Source organism: Struthio camelus, chromosome 1 (assembly GCF_040807025.1).
Source record: "Struthio camelus isolate bStrCam1 chromosome 1, bStrCam1.hap1, whole genome shotgun sequence".
NCBI lineage: Eukaryota > Metazoa > Chordata > Aves > Struthioniformes > Struthionidae > Struthio > Struthio camelus.
Genome location: NC_090942.1, coordinates 3,604,656 through 3,623,239, shown reverse-complemented (window position 1 = coordinate 3,623,239; position 18,584 = coordinate 3,604,656). Strand labels below are relative to the sequence as shown.

At 44.2% G+C, this 18,584-nt stretch overlaps 1 protein-coding gene across 4 annotated transcripts in view; it reads right to left on the bottom strand.

Moving 5' to 3' along the window:
- PLXNA4 (plexin A4) overlaps positions 1 to 18,584 on the bottom strand; it is a 461,571-nt gene that overhangs the window by 158,883 nt on the left and 284,104 nt on the right. For all 4 annotated transcript variants that reach the window (XM_068953849.1, XM_068953915.1, XM_068953978.1 and 1 more), the window contains one exon: positions 1,529 to 1,629. In XM_068953849.1, coding sequence (XP_068809950.1) covers positions 1,529 to 1,629 — 101 coding nt within the window. The remainder of the gene's footprint in view (positions 1 to 1,528; positions 1,630 to 18,584) is intronic.

Here is an 18,584-nt window from a genome sequence, read left to right as displayed (position 1 = left end):
GCTCTGTGGGACGGATGCAGGACAAGATGAGATGGAAAAGTATAGGAGTCATGTTTCAAATGAAAATATCCTCAGGTCAGCAGGGCTGAGGACAAAAGTTGCACAGGTTCATGTCTACAAGACCACAGCTCAGGCTTGGTTTGCCAAGGATCACTTGAACAATTCCAGACCCTGAGTCAAGTTTTTTCACAAACCGGGCTGAGTCACCTAAGTCTGATCTGATATTAAGTAGACCATTATGGTATCGGTTGAGGTTCACACAGTCTAAAGAGCTGCCACATCTGCAGAAAGGGTTGGGATATGGAACAAGTTTGTTCCCTGTTCTGTTATAGAAAGAATAGGTACTAATGGGGATGGCTGCAGTTGGTTCACTGTCTCCACAGGGACAACTTGCAGCAAATCAGGAAGAATTTCAGAGGTGAACTCCATGGGAAAAGACAGACAGCTGCAATAGCAGGGTCCATCAGAATAACCATCTATGGCTGTCAAGAACACAGAGATTTGGAATGACAGCACCCTGCAGAGTCACACTCAGCTGGAGACATTCGGTTAGACAGATCCTATGCACTTTCCAGCCAGTGTCTCTGCTGAGAGGTTCTTGGCAACTGAGATCACCTTGCCACTCGCAGCCAGGAGCTCAGCCAACCTGACACCTCCCTCTCCAAAGCCGTGGCTGAGGGATCTCTGCAGACAGAGATCACTAGCAGCGAGGGCTGCAGGGAGGAAACTTCAAGATCAAAGTCATCATAAAAATGCCAGGGCCAGACAACGGCAGCATACTAATCTCACAGTTCTGGGGACACCTCGACTGAAGCTCCTGCAGAGTTCCTGGATAGGGCAGTGTTGTAGAGCAGGACCCCCTCAAGACCACCTTCCTGGTGGAATAAGGTCCCTTCTTGGCCTGTTATGCAGAAACCCAGTGGTGTGGATACATTCAGCTTTGCTCAGGATCTTGACCAGATAAGCCAAATGAGCAGTGCTAGCACAATTGAGTCCACCCAGAGATGACTAATACTCATTTTCAGGGTTACCATCTTCCCATAGTGAGATAACAGGTCATGAGATGCCCTTGAAATATATCTTGGACTGGACCTCTTGATGTTTACCTTGGTGGGGACCAGGGTGCTGATCCCCCTCACAGGGCAATGGAAAACAAAACAAGTGTGAAAGAGGAGAGATTCAGGCCTATAGTAGAAAGTTGTGGCTGTTGAGACGCTTCTCTGAGCTTGGCTTTTAGTCAGGCTGAAACTGCATCAACCAAAGGAAACCGGGACGTATTTCTCCCGTGAAGAGGAACTGCAGGAGGGTTTGATTCAAACCACATCAGTGTGACACATGCTTTCCTGGTGAAGTCAACAAACTGGATCAGATGCTTGACATCTTACAAGTCTCTACTACCCTTGTTGTCCAGAAAGTGCTTCCTGAGACATGCCTTTACAGCTCTACCATGCGTTACAGCAGCCAGCGAGGGAACTCAGCTCAGGGGGAAGCAGGGCTGGGACAGTGACAAACACCACTAGGTACTTACATGTTGTGAAGCACACACCATCCGCAGTGAGGGTCACCTGAGCCCAAGCACTCACTGCAGGTCTCATACTGGCTACACGACTCCACTGGTACCCGGGTGAGCTGCAGGAGGAAAGGAGAGAAGCTGTCAGGCCTTTCACACAGCTCTGCAACCCCCCAAATGACTTGGTGCAGGTACCACCTCCCCGCCTTCCTCTCCTGGTGCCCATTCTCCCATAGATCTTAGCAGGCCTGGGGCAGAGGGAGTGCAGCAAGGTATACTTCAAATAAAGCTACAGATTTCTCCAGAGTTCAGCCTGGTGTTACCCTGTTCAGACTCCCCTGTGACCTCCCCCCCTTTCCCACTGTCTCTCACACACTTCGTTGTCAGACTGCCTCGCTCGCACAGTTTCAGGAGGATTCGGCAAAACAGCCAACCTGCCCACAGTTCACTGCTCCATAAAGCCCAAAGAGTTATGGACTCGCCCAGTTTTGGTTTCCACCCAAGATGCAAACAGGAATGGCTGCATCAAGCCCTTAACACAGCCGTCTCCTTCATGTCACTCTAAGTACCCTCGAAGGCTTGTAGCAACCTGTTTCCCTGTGTGATCTTCTGCTGTAGGTGAAACTCACTGTTTCTCAGCATTCCCCTGTGTTCTGATTACTGACCTCATCCCTTTCTGGCTGCCCGGGGGAGACAAGGTCTTGTGACGTCTTTGTGTGCTGTTGCCACCAGTCCTAGGGTAGTGGTGGCTCTGCACCCTATTGCTCATGTGCCTTTCCAGCCACTAGTGGTTCCATCCCTGGAGAAGGTGCTCCAAGAACAAAAGGGATGAAGATGCCAGCCCAGTTATTGAATCAGCTTGCAGTCATCCTGACTTTGTAGCGTTAGAGGTGGACCTGAAACACCCATCTACTGCCAAAAAAATGCATGTTTTTATATTCCTTTTTTTTCTTTCTTTCTTTCTAATTAAAGCATTTCAGTCAGAGATTTCAGAGACAGAAGGGATTGCCTTGCCTGACCTCCTGTCTCACGGACCAAAGCCTTTTGATTCCTGTTAGGTTTTGTAAGCCCCTTACTTCTTTTGAAGCCAAACATACAATTTGGGCCCAATGACCTGATAGTCTCTTTTCCATTGAATAAGCTTCAGAAAGCTTCTATAATATACAGCCAATTGCCAACGCCTTCACCCCAGCTCATGTCAGCAGGGAAAGTTTATTCCTTCAGATGATATAGTTTAGTGTTATCCTGATGAAACACTGCTGAGAACTGCCAGCTATAAACTGCAGAACAGTTACTAGTGACAGATGACAAGAGAATACACCTGGACCTTAGTGACAATTTTTTACTTGGTGCAACATTCAGGAGAGTTTGAAATGTGAAATGACACATTAAGATCCATTCTGATTGTGTCTGTAAATGAAACAAGAACTGACTTTTATAAATACATATGAGTAAAGGGAGAGAGCTAGAGAGGGGAAGGGAGAGGAAGCAAGAAGAATCGAAAGTAAAATTTCACAGTATTTATGAAGATCTTTTCTGCTTGTATTAGAAACTGGCTTCCTAGACCCTATATAGACACCCCACATGGTAGTAGATAGTCTGTGCAAAAACACTGAAAATCGATATTTTTATCTTTAGCAGTTAGCAGTAGCTTTAGCAAACTTCAAATATAACTAACTATGATGGGATTTGTTCATCCGTTGTACCATTGCCTATGTTAAGTCTCTCAAAGAAACAGACCATGGCTGCTGAAAGTTTTTAAGGACAAAGAAAAAAATGTAAAAAAAAAAAAAAAAAGGAGAGAAAAGCTGGAAACTTTTATTCAAAGAAGTTGCTCAAATTTAATCTGCAGCCATGACCATAGGAACTTATTCAGGACAGACAGGGCAGAAAACAAAGCAATGAAAATGGGAAGATCAAGACAGAGAACAAGTCATGCAAACTTATGTAAATATCAACAACGTCCAAAGTTAAGACCGTGTGGGTATAAATATAATTGTTCCACCATCCTTAGACACTAGAGCAAGAAGGAATCAACAGTTTGTCAAATTTAAACTTCAGTATTCTTCAGGATTTCACTCACTTAGACTTATATTGAGTCCAATAGTCAGTGGTGCATTACAATCCATTTTCCAGAAAGATATAGACTTTTGACATGAAGACCTCAAGCGGTGGAGACCCTATCAATTTTTATGTTGATCTTTTCCACCTGTTAGTTCAATCTGGGAAAACCATATTATGAGTTATTTTTCCTTAGTCACATGCAGCTTGACCATGTCTCCTCTGCGAACACAAGAGTACTTGTAGAAGCAGTAGATAACCGAGGTCTGAAGGACTACAGATCTGCCCTTCTTTAATCCAGCTGAAATTGGTTGTGTAATCTCCACTTTACAAGAAGAAACCTCTGAACGCAACTGGGATTGGCTATGCAGTTCCTACCCAAACTGCTCTGATTTCAAGACGTAGTACTGTTCCATTTATTTTCATTATCTGGAGATCTACATTTTTCTGAATCTCAGGTTCTAAGCTAGTTTACATCTGCCTCACAGATATGAACCTTGGTTAGGAAGTTTAGATCAGAACATGACCTTTTCTGACATCCAAAGATTTTGAGTTCTAATGGTCTAAGTCAAAATCCACTTGTGGCTATGATTCGTGAATAAGAAAGAAGTCCTAGAGGACTGAAATTTGTAATTCCTTGCAAATTGCTATGTAAACAAACAAATAAAAAGACAAAAAGAAAAAAACTGTCCCTATATTTTATTATTATTATAGGCATTATGATTATTTAATTAGCCATCAAAAGATATTTTAACTCCTCTCAGAGGCAGCCTACTAGGAATCCGTATCTTCCTTTACAGGCATGATTTCTTTTTAATGTATTTAGGGTGCTCCATTCCTAGAGGGTATAGTCTGTATATTGTTTAGGAACACACTCATTGTCCCAAAGACACACAGCTACACAACCTGAACTTGCACCAAGCCCCGTCCCACGCTCGCCAGAGCGGTCGACATCCTGTGTCACCATTCACACTGCCATGAGCTATTCCTGCCATATGCGACCATTTCTGAGTTCAACTCAAGTAGTTTTATTGTGAGATTAATTAAAATTATACCGTGCTGATAAAAGTCTTGGGCTGTGGTGTCAGGCCCTCTAATTAATAAAGGAAGAAACCACAGAAAATAAAGGAGTTGCGACTGAAAGGAAAGCCACCTAGGGGTTGTCAGCTGAAAAGAAAAAGAACATCAAGCATATAAAACACATCAGAGCTCTTATTTTCTTTTGGAACATAAGCTGCAATTAATTCAGCTCCACTTTGCAAACTGAAAGTTTTGAGAACTGTTCGTGCCCCCCCGGGAGCACTTTTATGCTGCCCCTAAAATATCTGAAAAGCAAAAGTCCAGGCAACCTCCCAATTACAGTGCCTTGCACTCATAATGGTGAAGGGACCAGATAGCACTGAAGGTTGAAATCTCCATTGTAAACTAGTCTGTGATTACTCCTGCCACCAATCTTCCATCCTTGGAAAATCTACCAAACTTTTCAAGATTATTTCCCAACCACTCACTGAAGTCCCTTACCACTGGTCTTTCATCTGAGTAGAACTTTGATGCAGCATTTTGATGCAAACCTGAACAAAGGCTCAGGAGACGGAAGACTAAAAAAGGCAAGGTGTTCTCCATTTTGGGGCACGAGCAAACCAGTTTAGAGCCATTTATATTCCTGCAGCACTCAGAGCTTACTTGATATTTTAGATCACTGTGCTAAAGCAGCGTATTGACGTAAGAAGAGATTGTTGTTGTTTTAAGGGCTTACAGCAGAAAGAGATGAGGCATATACGCCCATTTGACCAATGCGATATGAAGCCTCATACGTGAGGCCTCAAACATGAGACCTCAAACGTGAGGCCTCATCCAGCTGAAGCAGGTGTTATTTAAATGCCTTTGAAGACAATGGGCCTAAGACATTTGAACAAGCTCATGCAAGGAGCCTAGCAAAGAGCTGGCTGCTGAACAATAACTTATTAAACACAAAACATTTAGACTCCACCTTCTTTGAAATGAAGAAAAGGTTCCTGCACGTCCTTGTCCACATGCCTATTGAAGAGCTAGTTGCTGCTGTGCTTCCACATCGTCTCCACAGCAGACCACACGGGCAAGAGGCTTCACCTCCAGGGCAGCCCTTGCAGAGCAGCCAGCCCACCTCAGGTTTTCCCAAATCACTGCTGTGCAACTAGGAGTTTGAAAGATCTGAGATCCTCACCACGAGCACCTTCCTTAAGCAGAAGAAACTGCAGGGTCAGGACCTGTAGCTGGCAGAGCCAGCTTTTCCAGACCTATCTCTCTCAGGCAGCTTTACCATCCTGACTATGCCCAGCTCACAGCTATCCGGAGTGAGATGCAATCCCACAGCCAGGGTCAGACAAGTGGTAAGTGAAGCTAATATCATTATCAAGGACAGTAAGAAACTGATGAGCATGTCCAGCTTCTTAGCAGGACTTGAAGAGACATTTCATTTCATCAATACTTGTATTCAGAGGTCCCCAAAGAAATAGTTCATGAGTTTGTGGCTCACAAGGACATCTTGAAAAATCTGACAAAATCTCCAAACTGCTGCCCGGTTCAGAGCTCACCTAATATATATGACTTTGGGGCTTTTCTCACGAAACCACAGCTGTCCTCACCTCTGATCTAGTCTAAATTCCAAACCACAGCTTCTTTAGCAGCGCAACTCCTAGTCTCACTTGCATCCTCTATTTCTAGTGTGAATGAGTTACACAAAGTCATTTAAAACAAGATGATTGAGGTTTTGGATCTGATAGACAGTAACAGCTAATCATGTTAGGAATTTGGCTCCTGCTTCTGCGATTATACATTCACAAAAGCTCCTGCTATGTGCTCAGTCATAATTTTCTGGCTCCCATTTTTGACTTTTTTATTTCAATATACATTCTTTTTTTTTCTCCTTAAACTGCCAACATTCTGGTAAAAATGTGAATCATTGCTCAATCTCTGCCGTTATAATTGGATGTTAATGCAGCAATGGGTTTCATTCAGTCTGATGGACTAAGTTAATTTAAATGTACAAAAAGGTATCTTAAGTAGCCAATTTCCTTCCCAACAGTCAAAAGATACATTTCCAAAACACTGAACAGTGACTCTGTCAAGCCGTGCGGGTTCTGTGAATACTGCTATCTTTCAGGACCCAGCCAGCCCCGAAAAACTGCAGGAAGATTAAGAGAGGAACTTATTTGATTTCAAAGCCTTGAATAGAGTATTCATGACAATATAGTTTATTAAATAGAGCAGGACAAAAAACCCCTAAGAGACCACTGGTGGAATCAGATTCTGTAGCCTTAACAGAGCTAGTCGGGATGTTTAGTCCAGCGCAAGGCACACTAGGATGCTAACTCTAATTTGGTCTGATTAATGGACAAAGTGACCCTGGATTCCTCTGTCTTGTTTGAGCTCTTGTACCTCAGCCGCCACACCTGAAAACTCAGCAAAAAAGCAAGAGCATCACAAAAGAAAAATCTAGAGAGCTGAAACACGTCTTTCTTATACCAGTAAGAAATAGGGGTCACTTGCACATAGGTGGCTTCAAAATTAGTGAGAGGGGTGATGCTCCTGCGGGGACAGAGATGAGGATCTGAGTTTGATTCCAGTAAATAACTCCTCAGTCCTGCAGGGACAGGGGATGCCATTTCTCATCAGACATCCCCGAGCTCTTCCGCTTCATTTTAGTACTCTTCCCAGTAAATCCATTCTTATATACTTGGAAAACTGGAGGCTTTAATTAAGGAAAGTTAATTAGAAGCAGCAGTAGCTGTCAAGGACAAATGACATAATAATTAAAGTAGGGGTCAATATCCCACTCCATGGCAGGGTAAATTACCTGTCCAAACACACTCGTTCACAAAGTGTTTCCTACCTACATCTGTGTCTGTGCTGCTTCTCCTCCCCTCTCCTAGTTGCCTCGAGCTCTCCGGGGTGTCTTTGGTGAGAGAACTCCCTACGGCATTGCCAGAGCCATCTGCCAGCAGCAACCATGGGCCACGCGCACGGACGGAGACAAAGGCAAAAGCAAGAAGAAATAAGGAAACATTTGATGCCCATGGCCTCTGTGTCAATAGCCCAAGAAGCCTTTGGGGTATCGCTGAGAGATGTCGGTTCCCATCAGAGGCTCTCTCAATGAGCACTCTATTGGTGCTCTGACAGCAGTGCTATTTTCTTTACAGTGCAATTCTTCTCCCTGTGTTCCCTGTAGCAGGACCCTGCTTTAGGGCAGGCTCAGAAAAGCCAAGGTGGGAATCCTGTATGTGGAGTATGCTGGCCTTCGGTAAAGTTTCTTTTCTGATCCGTCAAGACTGCAGATCCCGCAGTTCGCGGGGAACCGCTCTGGCATCGGAGCTATCCAAAACAGGGGTCTCTGTCTCTCACCAAATCTATATCTGCATTATCAGAGTCTAAGCTAGAAGCCCAGGCTCTGACAAAGGAGAGAGTAGACTCTTCACACGGCAGGCTTCATCTGCTCCGTTTTAGATGTCTACCCTGGGATGAGATAAATGTACTCTCCACTGAATATAAAGTCATCTAGACAACCAGGAGAGATGGAGACGTTTGCAACACACACAGCTAACACTCGGTGAGTCGAACCCCACGTCAATGCCATACTTAACTCTCTGCTGTTCCTCTGATCCGCTTGCCACTGCAAACAAACCCCAAAAGTGCTAAGTTCTGCCCTCTTCCTAATTATAGGAATAACCAATCACAGTACAAAACACATTTTCTTTAATCACCAGAATACTAATGAGGAAATCCACTGTGTTGCATAGCTAGAAAAGTGTTCCAGGAACTCAGAACACCTCGTGTTACGGCACTGGCTATGTTTGAACGAGTGTCTTTCACCACCTGCTCTGTAAATACAGTCCCATGCTTTGCTGAGCCCCAGCTCATTTGTGCTCTCTGTTCAGGCTTTATTTACAAGGGAATAGACACTAAGACAACAAAGATTACTTCAATTCTTCTCTCAGAGACTTGGCAGCTTTCCAGGTTCCCTCTTCACAACTGCTCAGCCCATACCATGTACCATCCCTTCCTGAAGGAACTCTACCACACCATAATTACTCTTCTCCCAAAAGCATCAGTGCTTGAGGACAAGTTACAGACGTGCCATCCTGTTATGATATGACCACCAACCTGGAAACTGAAGTGTGAGTCCGGAGGCTTCAATGTCTAATTGCGTTCAGCATTCCTCTGAATTCACTCTAGTCTTTCTTTACCAAGAATGACAGATATTTCCTCTGCCGGGATAGCAACAGGCCATACCACAGGCATACTGACACGTTCTCTATACAAGGCAGGAAATTTAGTGGGAAACCTTGTTCTTCGTGACAGACGAACACAATTCACCAGCTCAGAGGTGCGGAGGGAGTACCAAGTGATTTTACCCAAACTTGATGAAACCAGTCACCTCCTCTTTATCCACCCTGTAAGCCATCAGCTTTGGGCAACTCACTGCCCCTGTATCGTTCAACCTGTGCTTCTTGCCAGGTAGAGGTACCTTCAGATCCCCCCCTGCCTTGTTTACTGCTAAATCTTTATCTCACAGTCAAGTGTTTCAGTCTGTAAATTGTAAAAACAAATGAGGTTTGGCTAAACATTTGTGCTCAAAAGCCTTCAAAACAGAGACCCTCATGTCACAATTAATGCAGAGCCAGCCCAGTCTTGATGAGAGCTGCTTCCTGTGTGGTTACTGAAGCATGCCTACTGAGCAGGGGATAGATCGTTACCTAGGCTTCATAAAGACTATATACAGATTTAATTGGGAGCTATAATAGAATTCATCTCATGGCAATGAGCTTTCACAAAGTCCAGCACTACTTGAAGGCTCCTGGTGGAGGCGTGAACAGTTAATACACACAGGGAAAGGTTAATAGTTGTTGAAAATGATGATGACTACTTTCCAGGTCACCTTGTTCCACCATTTTTCGAGATGTCTCCTTTTTTCTGTGCTCATTGACCCAGACTTATCACCACTCCAAAAACCCATCTTTATGCCCTCATCACTTCCCTGGGTTAAGATGTTTTCTTCTCAGTATTTTCTGCATCTTTGCCTTGTGTCTCTCCCCAGTCACCAAAACTCTCTCCTGGATTTCTAGCCCTGATGATCCATGTTGTTCACATATCATGTGGGTCTAATTACCTTGTGTCGGATTATATTACCCCTACAAGTGCTATCAAGCAACAGAAGGCATGACAGACAGACACTTTGAAAATTCCCTGTTTCTTCAATTGTGATCACACTTAAAATTTTCTAAAATAACAAACAAAAACAGAGGTACTGGTTCAGAGCAAAGGTCCATCTATCCCAGTTCATTCTCTTCAACTCTAGCTTTATAGCACCAAGGAAAGTATAAGAAGAGCAGGAGTACCTATGTCCCCAGTAGTCACCAAGTCTCTAGTTGTTTTTATTCAGGGGAATTTCTGAGCCTATGTTTTAGTCTAGCTAATAATCTTCAACAGCTCTTTATTCAAAGGAATTTTCCAGTTTCCCATTTAAATCACATGCAGCTTTTTTATCCACAGCATACTTGGTCATGGAGTTTCACAGGTCCAGGACCCATTGTTCGAAGGAACCACCTTTGGTTTGTTCTGAACTTGGTTCTTACCAATTTAATTTCACTCCCTGTAAGTCTTGTATTTAAAGAGGTGGTAAACGGTCTCTTCCTATCCACCCCCTCCAGGCCATTCACAGTTTCACAGATCTCCAACACACACCCCAAATGACCTTCCTCCGGGCTGAAGAATTCCTGCTTATTCAGTCATTGCCCACATGGAAATCATTCTTTACTTCTGATCATCCTTGCTGCCCTTCTCTTTTGACCAGTTATTTGCCCCCACAAGCCAAATACGGACAAAAAGGAGAGGCTATTTAATGGTGTAAGTCATCTCTTTATAGCCTTCTCTGTCTCTCTCTTCTCTGGACTCTCCAGAAATGACCACATGATCCAAAACTATTGAATGACTACCTTTAACAAGTTGCCAGCTCTTAAGCTGTGGCACATAACCGTCCACATCCTTCATGCTCATCCCAACTGCAAAGGAAAACAAATTAGCTTAAACCATGATTAAGACGGCTTCATCAAAGACTCAGCTGATGGCAGGTAACTCATAAAACTGCTTTCAATGGTGTGAGCATGCAGCGGTGCTGAGGTTCACTCCGCTTCCCAGAAGGCATACTTCTCCTTACCATGAAAAGAGGTATTTGTATTGTTCCCAGATACCCTCACACGCACCCCCTTCAGTCTCTCTCCTTTCATCACTGCCTTCTGTCCTTTTATGAGTCATTTTCCATGCCGTACCATCAAATCTCAGCCGACACAAGCTCAGCAGCCTGCCACAGACAGCATCAATTGAAGTGATAGCATCAATTGAAGAGTTGTGAGGTCACAGCGGTTAATCTGCAAACCAAAAGCTTAAGATCTCAGACAGGGAGAGCCAGCAAACGATAAAATGTGCTTGCAATTCACCCTAGGCTGCAGCAAACATACACCAGAAAAACTTGAGAGACACAAATGTGGGACTCTATTCAGTGCTATTACAGTAACTCTGCTTCTGCGGTGTGCTCACCGCTGACAACTTTAATGAATGGTTCAGTCAAGACTTAACCAAGATCCGGGGAGAAAATGTGAATCAGGCTCTTCCCAAACCCTCAAATGCATGTTTCAGTTTGTTAAATGAGAGAAAGCCAGACAGAAGTTTCCACGCTGAGCTGACACCTGTGAGAACTCAGTGCGCTCTCAAGGCTTGGACAGCAATTAGTGCTGCCAAAAAGACAGCTACCCAGCAGAGATGTGGGCAACGACTTTAGGGCATAGCTGTTTACATTCAGATATCTCATCTGTTTGTTTCAGCCACGAATAAGAGCAGAAAAGTTCCTAGCAAAATCCGTCTCCCTTTTTGCAGCGTTTTACTTAGAGGTGGGCTTGAGATACGAACTTCCAAGTTCGATGTGGGGTTGTTCCATCCCAGCCCCCTGTGCCCATATTTCAACAGACTGACTGCATATCTTAGAGCTACAAGTGCTACACATGTTTTCCCAGCTTTTCCAGACATTTGTCTTGCCAAAAAACAACGTTCAAGAACATTTGATGCAAGGATTGCATAGACGCGTAGGGTTTAAGGTCAGAAGGGACCATTAGATCATCTGTTCTCAACTCCTGTGCATCACAGGCCACTACATTTCACCCATCTACCCTTGTACTGAACCAAATAATCTGCGTTTAGCTAAAGTATGTCATCTGGAGAGATCTCCCATTTTGATCTGAAGATAGCAAGAAATGCAGAATCCTCCATTTCACAGGCAGTTTGTTCCAGTGGTTAGTCACGCACACCATAAAAACCTCGTACAGGCCATACTTCCCTCTTGAATTTGTTAGACTTTGGCTTCCAGCCACTGATTCCTACTCTGTTTTTCTCCTCTAGGTCGAAGAGCCCTTTAAGCCTGCTATTTTCACCCTGTGAAGGTATTCAGACACTCTAATCAAGTCATTTTTGATTTTTTTTCCTGATGAAACAGAAACATAACAGATTGAGCATCTTCCAGTTTCCCCAAGGAAACCGTACCTTCCTGCTCCCTGTAAATCATTTTTGTGGCTCTTCCATGTTTCCCTTCCTACTTTTGAGTGTTCTTTTACGAAAGGAGACTCCAGAACTGAATGCAGAGTGTCGCTACTACTGATACTAGCCATAGAATGAGAAGAAGTCACTTGCCTGCCTCCTACACCCCTCCAAGGAGCCAGGACTGTATTAGACTCTTTATTCTACAGCCTGGAACAGGAGGAGCTATCCTATGCCAGGATACAAGGAAAAGACCTGCTCATCCATTTCAGTCACTGCTTTGTAGGACACATCCCCCACTCTCCAGCCTGACCTACGTTCCTTCTTGCTAGCGGAGAACTTTGCCTTTGTTTTGTTTGAGGAAGCTGAAGTCACTAGACCACTCCGCCTTCGTCATCATTAACACTGAGCTAATCATCATACCACAGAAAATTTTATCCGGAGGATCTAATATCTACCTCCTTCTCATTCATGAAAATTGTCAATATCTTTGGGCTCAGCATTGATCCCTGGAGAATGCTACTAGGAAAACCCTCAGGCTCTTTGAGAGCTGCCAAGTATTAAACCATTTCAAAGATGTCTTTTTGCTACTTTTATCTTTTTTTTTCTAAGGGTAACAGGTTGTTGTATTTTCTCAAACACTGTGCAGAAAGGTAAGGACAGGACATCCACCTAATAAAAGTTGATTGTTTCCTTAAAGAATGAACCATCTTCCTCCTTAAAGAATGAAAAATTATTTTCCATGACAATATGCTACCCAACTGCCATTTGGCCCAATTTAGGGGTAAGTAGAGGAAGCTTCAGAGTTATCCAGGGCCATTGCTACATAACAGCGCCCCTCCTATCAATCATGAGTCACTAAAGCAGGGGTCTCACTCATGCACCTAAGTTATGAGCATAGTTCCCAGAATATCCTTTCTAGGGCAGCCTCAGGTGGGCTAAGATATCTCACGTGGGCTATGACCCTCAGGAGGGGTCCTGCTCTCTCCGGTAAATGGTAGTTATACATGTGGCTAAAATGCCTCAATGAATAGTGTGAAGTTAGAGAGGATCAATCTGGGCTTTGAAAATCTTTGGAGCTGTTAAGAGGCAGAGTTCCTGAGGCAGAGATGACATCGAGAATGGCGAATTGCCCTGTGACTACAGGCACAATAGCATTAGTACGGCTGGATTTGCTGGCGTCTGAAAGCACACGTGCGGCATCCTTTCTCCTGACGGCTGGTCATAACTCCAGATTTAGGATTTTGCACGAATTCCTGAGCTTGTGTGACAGCATGTAACTGAAAGGTGCTTCATTTCTCCAATCAGTTGCTCTTTCCTTTGTGCTCCTATAATTTCTTCACACTTTTCTCCAGCCAAAGCAGAAGACTCATACTTCTACTATACCTTCCTTTTATGGAAAAAAATGTACTTGGCATCCCCAGATTTCTTGGGGGAAAAAGCAGTTGATAGGAGGATCTGTACAAAAACAGAACTTTTGTCCCCGTAGTTACTTGATTCAAATCTGATTCAAGGCCTTCAGCGCTGCCTGGCACCACTTTGGTAGCACATGAAATAGATCTCATTTCAGCTCCTCACTGCCAGGCATTCACCTCGCAAAAGCAGCTACTAAGCACGGGAGGCCGAGGATCGGGTCTGGGGGAGTTGGACACCTCTCGGATGAATGCTGCCAGCTGGCCTGTGTATAAGCCATAGAGACCCGGGAGACCTCACAGAGCCTTTGCCAACTCTGTCCAGGTGGTTTCCAAAATGGCATCTTGAAATAAAACGGGATTAACACACTGAGGCACCTTAAAGGCGCCCTCCACATCGCAGATCAAAGCAGTACTAATGCCACGTCTCTTATTACACCTGCCTCCCTTACAAAAATGCCTTACAAAAGCCTCCCATCTGATTTGGACTCAGGAATTTGCTCGGGTGCATTTCACAGGCTTTCCCAGCGCACACTGGCCTCCACAAAATAAATAAAAAAATAAATGAAACCCTTTTGTCCCCAGCCATAATGAAGAAGGAAGGCCAGTTTGGCATACAATGCAAGAGGAAAGAAATGACAGCAAGGAGCACGGCCAGGTGCACAGATAGCCCGGCCAGGTTCACAGATAGCCCCTCCGAAAGATTAGTGGTGCTGTGCAGCTGGGCAGACCTGAGCTCCTCCCTTCTGCCCTATGAAGTTGCTGATCCTCTGCCTTCCCCCTCGAGCAGCTGGGAGGCCGCAGCTGGGACCCCGTGGCCTTCCATGCTTTGGAGACCATCCCTGAAGCAATGTTCCCATCAAGCAACGCTTGTATCTCTTGGCAGGACTCGGCTGACCCTCACAAGCCCTTGTATGCAAGTCTCAGCTAGAGGAGCCAGTAGCTTCCAAGGGTTCAGAGCCTCCTTGCAGATATCGGAGCACCTGACTTCCTCGTAGAAAGAGCAGGAACCTCATCAGTGCTCCCCTCTGTTCTTCCTTTTCTGGAGCTAATACAGGCATGTGTCCCATCACCACAGTGTCAACTCTCTGTGGACCTATGGACCTCTCTGTGGACCTGTGGACTTCAGAGCTCTTTGCAAAGGGAACGGGGAACAAAAAGCGTCAGGGACTGGAAGAAACTCAGACACAGTACTGAAGTGACTGTCCCAAGGTCAAGCACGCTTATGCATGATAAGCTGCCCTGGTTTTATTTAAGCAGCTCTAAATACTGCCGTGGCCACGCTTATCTCAGTTTAAGAAAGGGTTAAACCGCTGAAGCCTAAATCAGCCAAACTGGGGTGAACCCGAGGGGACCCGTATACACTCTCCTGAGGTCCGTGCACTGGATCCTGCCTCTTCTCAGCCAGGACAGGATCGTTGCACCAACAGGAGGGAAAAGATCCACAGATCCGGTCCGAGGTATCATCCTTCCTGCCTCAGGCTCCCACACGCACGTATGCAGGCGCGCTCACATGCACGCACGCACGCAGACGCCGGCAGCCAGCTAACGGCATTTGCAAACGCTGGCAGATTTCTGCACTGCAAAAAGTGGCTGTGGGGAACGTTGTTATTTATCGGGTTCCATCTCACGCCAGTGAACTGTAAAATTATAACTAAAGCTCTCCCTGGTCTTTTGTAGATCTATGGTATCTGTCTGTCCGTCTCCTACTTGTCCCGGTGTGTGCAGTGTGGCTGCAATAATGTACATCCTGGAGGAACAATATCACCTCTGCTTCTCGAGGATTACGCTCTGTCTCTTGCAGAAACGGCAATCCCTGCCCCAGGTTTATTAGCCAAACAGCAGGCGTTGAGACAAACCGTCACCCGTGCAATCACGAGAGCGGTGTTCTCAGCATTTACGGAGAGCAGAAAATTAGAAACATATAATAAAACTAGAGGACAGCTGAAGATTTGTTTCAAATCTCACCAGAATGATTGGTGAGGGGAAGAGTTTTGTTTCAGCTCCCTGGGATTTTACCTGAGGAGAGCTGTTTGTTTCCTGCTTTAACTCCTTGAGTTATAACATCATGTTTTTGGCTTCTGTTTCAGAAAAACGCAGGAGCTCATGTCACTATTCTTTCATCTTGTCCAAAGGAGACACAAATTTTATAGGTACCCATCCTGAGCGGAGTGAAGGAAAAGTGATGTTTTGCGGTTATTGTAATTCCTAGATCTCGCACAGCCATTTCTCCTGGATCAGCACCTCCAAACAGCCCTTCCTCTTCGGAAATCTTATTTAGACCTTTGGAGACAGGAATCATTTGCAAAGGAAGGGAGCACAGCCAGAGAGGACCGCAGTCCAAGTCTCTCCCTGGCCACAGACCCATATGCAACTCTGAGCAAGTTATTTAGTCTCCAATTTATTCCATCTAATGTCTCTGGAAAGGACATAAACACCATCCATGACTATTTCTCTCCATTGCTTATGCAGGGAGGCTTGTATGACTGCATAGGAGGTGGGATGAATCTGGAGCACATTTTTCTTTCTTTTCTTTTCTTTTTTTTTTTTTTGGTTCACACGCATAGCAAGGTTTATAGCATATCTGCAACTTACAGGAATACTGTGAAGCTCTGGGACTAGGGGGTTTGCCTACTGCTAACGGTGGATATTTAGAAAGGCATGCAGTGAATCCCTGGAAACATTTAGCTCAGACAGTTTGTTTTCCTAAAAGATATGCAGTATTGCTGAGCTTGGGCTCAAAGCAGACATCTCCCTGAGGACTTGTGTGACCTGACTTATGCAGATCACATCAGATAATCATGCTGGTCTCTTTTGGCCTTAAATTCTATGAATTTGTAAGTAGTTGCCAAATAGCTTCAACGATAATTGTCAGCCTGTGCTGAAAAAAGCCTAGTTAGGCATACAGACCTTATGTGAAGCGCAAACTTTTTTTTATTATTATTATTGCAGGTGGGTTTCCTCTTATTCAGCTTTAAACCACATTTTCTCTATCCAGATTTAGATTTCAGAAGGTCAGTTGCCTGACCCCGTGACCAGGCCCATCACAGGGCTGCTACTGTAATTGCCATATTTGCAAGACAAGTAAAAATTGCCGCTTTTGGATTAGCCATAGAGAAAGTGGAGATGAAGTTTATCATCACCCTGAAAGTGTTCTGCATTCTGCTGATGCGCGAATGTTCCAGCCATTAGTTGTTGTGCTAGGGTCTTCTTTTCCAAACTACTTATTTGTCCTGAGGTTTTATACTGGGGCTTTTGCAAACCCTTGACGGTGTAGATTTTTAAGACAAGTGACAGAGAAATGGCCATTGAAACACCCTCAAATGTTAGTGAGTGAATTCGGATTTTCTGCTGTTTCATGGCGAGCTGCAGATCTATAGTATCTGTGCTATTGACAACAGGGGAAAGAGGAGGATGTTAATTAGTAGCTTAAGAGGTGTTTTATCATTTTGAGATTAGCTAATTGAATTCCCGTCTGTTTAAAACAGGTAGCACGGCTTCAAAAGAGCTCCTGTTCCTTCATCCCAAGATCTTGGAGAGATGCCTTGGAAAACAGCAATATTGGTATCACTGTACAGAAATGAATGGGAGTGCAAAAAGGTCTGCGTCAACAAGGGTCAAATAAAGAGTCCTAAGTACTGTCCTAAAGGCAATTAAGAAAAGGGGTTCTGTATTTAAATGCCCTGTACTGGCAGTAAGACTATCACTGGTAATTCCTAATACTTGACTTCTGCTAAATTCCTAAGTTTGACTTTAGAGTAGACCATTAAAATTAACCAAAATTGGTTCTGAATGAGAAATTAGGTTGTCTCAACACTTTTTCCCTCAGGGTCTGTTTTCTGCCGAAATCTTCATCTTGTCATAAAAGAACCTGAATAATTAATTTTCCTATAGAGACTAATATGTCTGACTTACTGATCTGATCTCAGTAAAATTCCAGTTCAGTAGAGTATTTAGTCATAGTTTAATATAAGTTTTTGTGTTTCCTTGAATTTGGTTGTGCTTCTTTTTACTTTTCATACAACTGGTCACGCAGAAGTCGATGCATGGCCCTTCTTGAACGAGGTAGCATGGAGATCAGTTAGTTATCCTGGAAACTGGACAAAGTCCTTCTAATAAAATAGCACGACTGTCACAAAATGGCAGCTAAATAGAGATCTATCTAGCTTTTAAAAATATTAACCTTTTGTCGACATTGCTATTTATCACAGGTTCTGTTCTTTTAATCGTGAGATGGATTCAGCAAAAAGCAGACCTAAGGCCATCATCTACTTCATCTCCACACAGACGGGAAGCAAATGCCCAGGGGTGCTTTTAGACATAAGGATTCACTAAGAAGCCACTTTGGCAAAAAAAACTGAAATTAAAGCATGACTTAGAAGTTTGGTTTGTTTAGCTGAACGTCCTTCATTGCTCAGAAGTTCACAGACTTGATCAAACCTAATGTCCACCCCTCTCCACCTACTGTTTCTGCTGCCGCAAGAGCCAGATATTTCAGGAAAGGGGCAAGCATCCTGAAAAGGGCAGATGTGGAATAAGCTGCTTCTGTATTAGGTCTCTCCATGTTCTTTAATATCTAGGATTATGATCTGAAGAAATGCTGTTCAGACTTCTTCTAAACGTCTGGGTTACTTTTCTTTTAAATTATGTTTTGAATTAAAAAAAATGCTTAGAGTCTTAAGAAAAGCTCTGAAACCTTTTTTTTTTGCCTGCCTTTTCTTGCAAATATATCTTCAGAGGTTGCTATGTTCCTAACGAAAGCTTAAGGAGGGGTGAGGAGGAGGAAGCGAACCGCGTTATTCATTATCCTGGTGAAACCATCCCCTGCACTGAACCTGAAGGGTCACTGGCAGCGCCCACTCCAAGGGCTGAAATGCACAAGCGGTGGTTGGGACTGGCTGGGAATGTGCCAATAGGGTAAATTTCCATGGAGAGACGCCGATTCCCTGAATTCAGCTCACTGAACACTGGCAGATTGCAAGGAGATGTGATTAGGCTCAGCACACCAGAGAGGGAGTAAAAAACTTGCAGTAATTTGT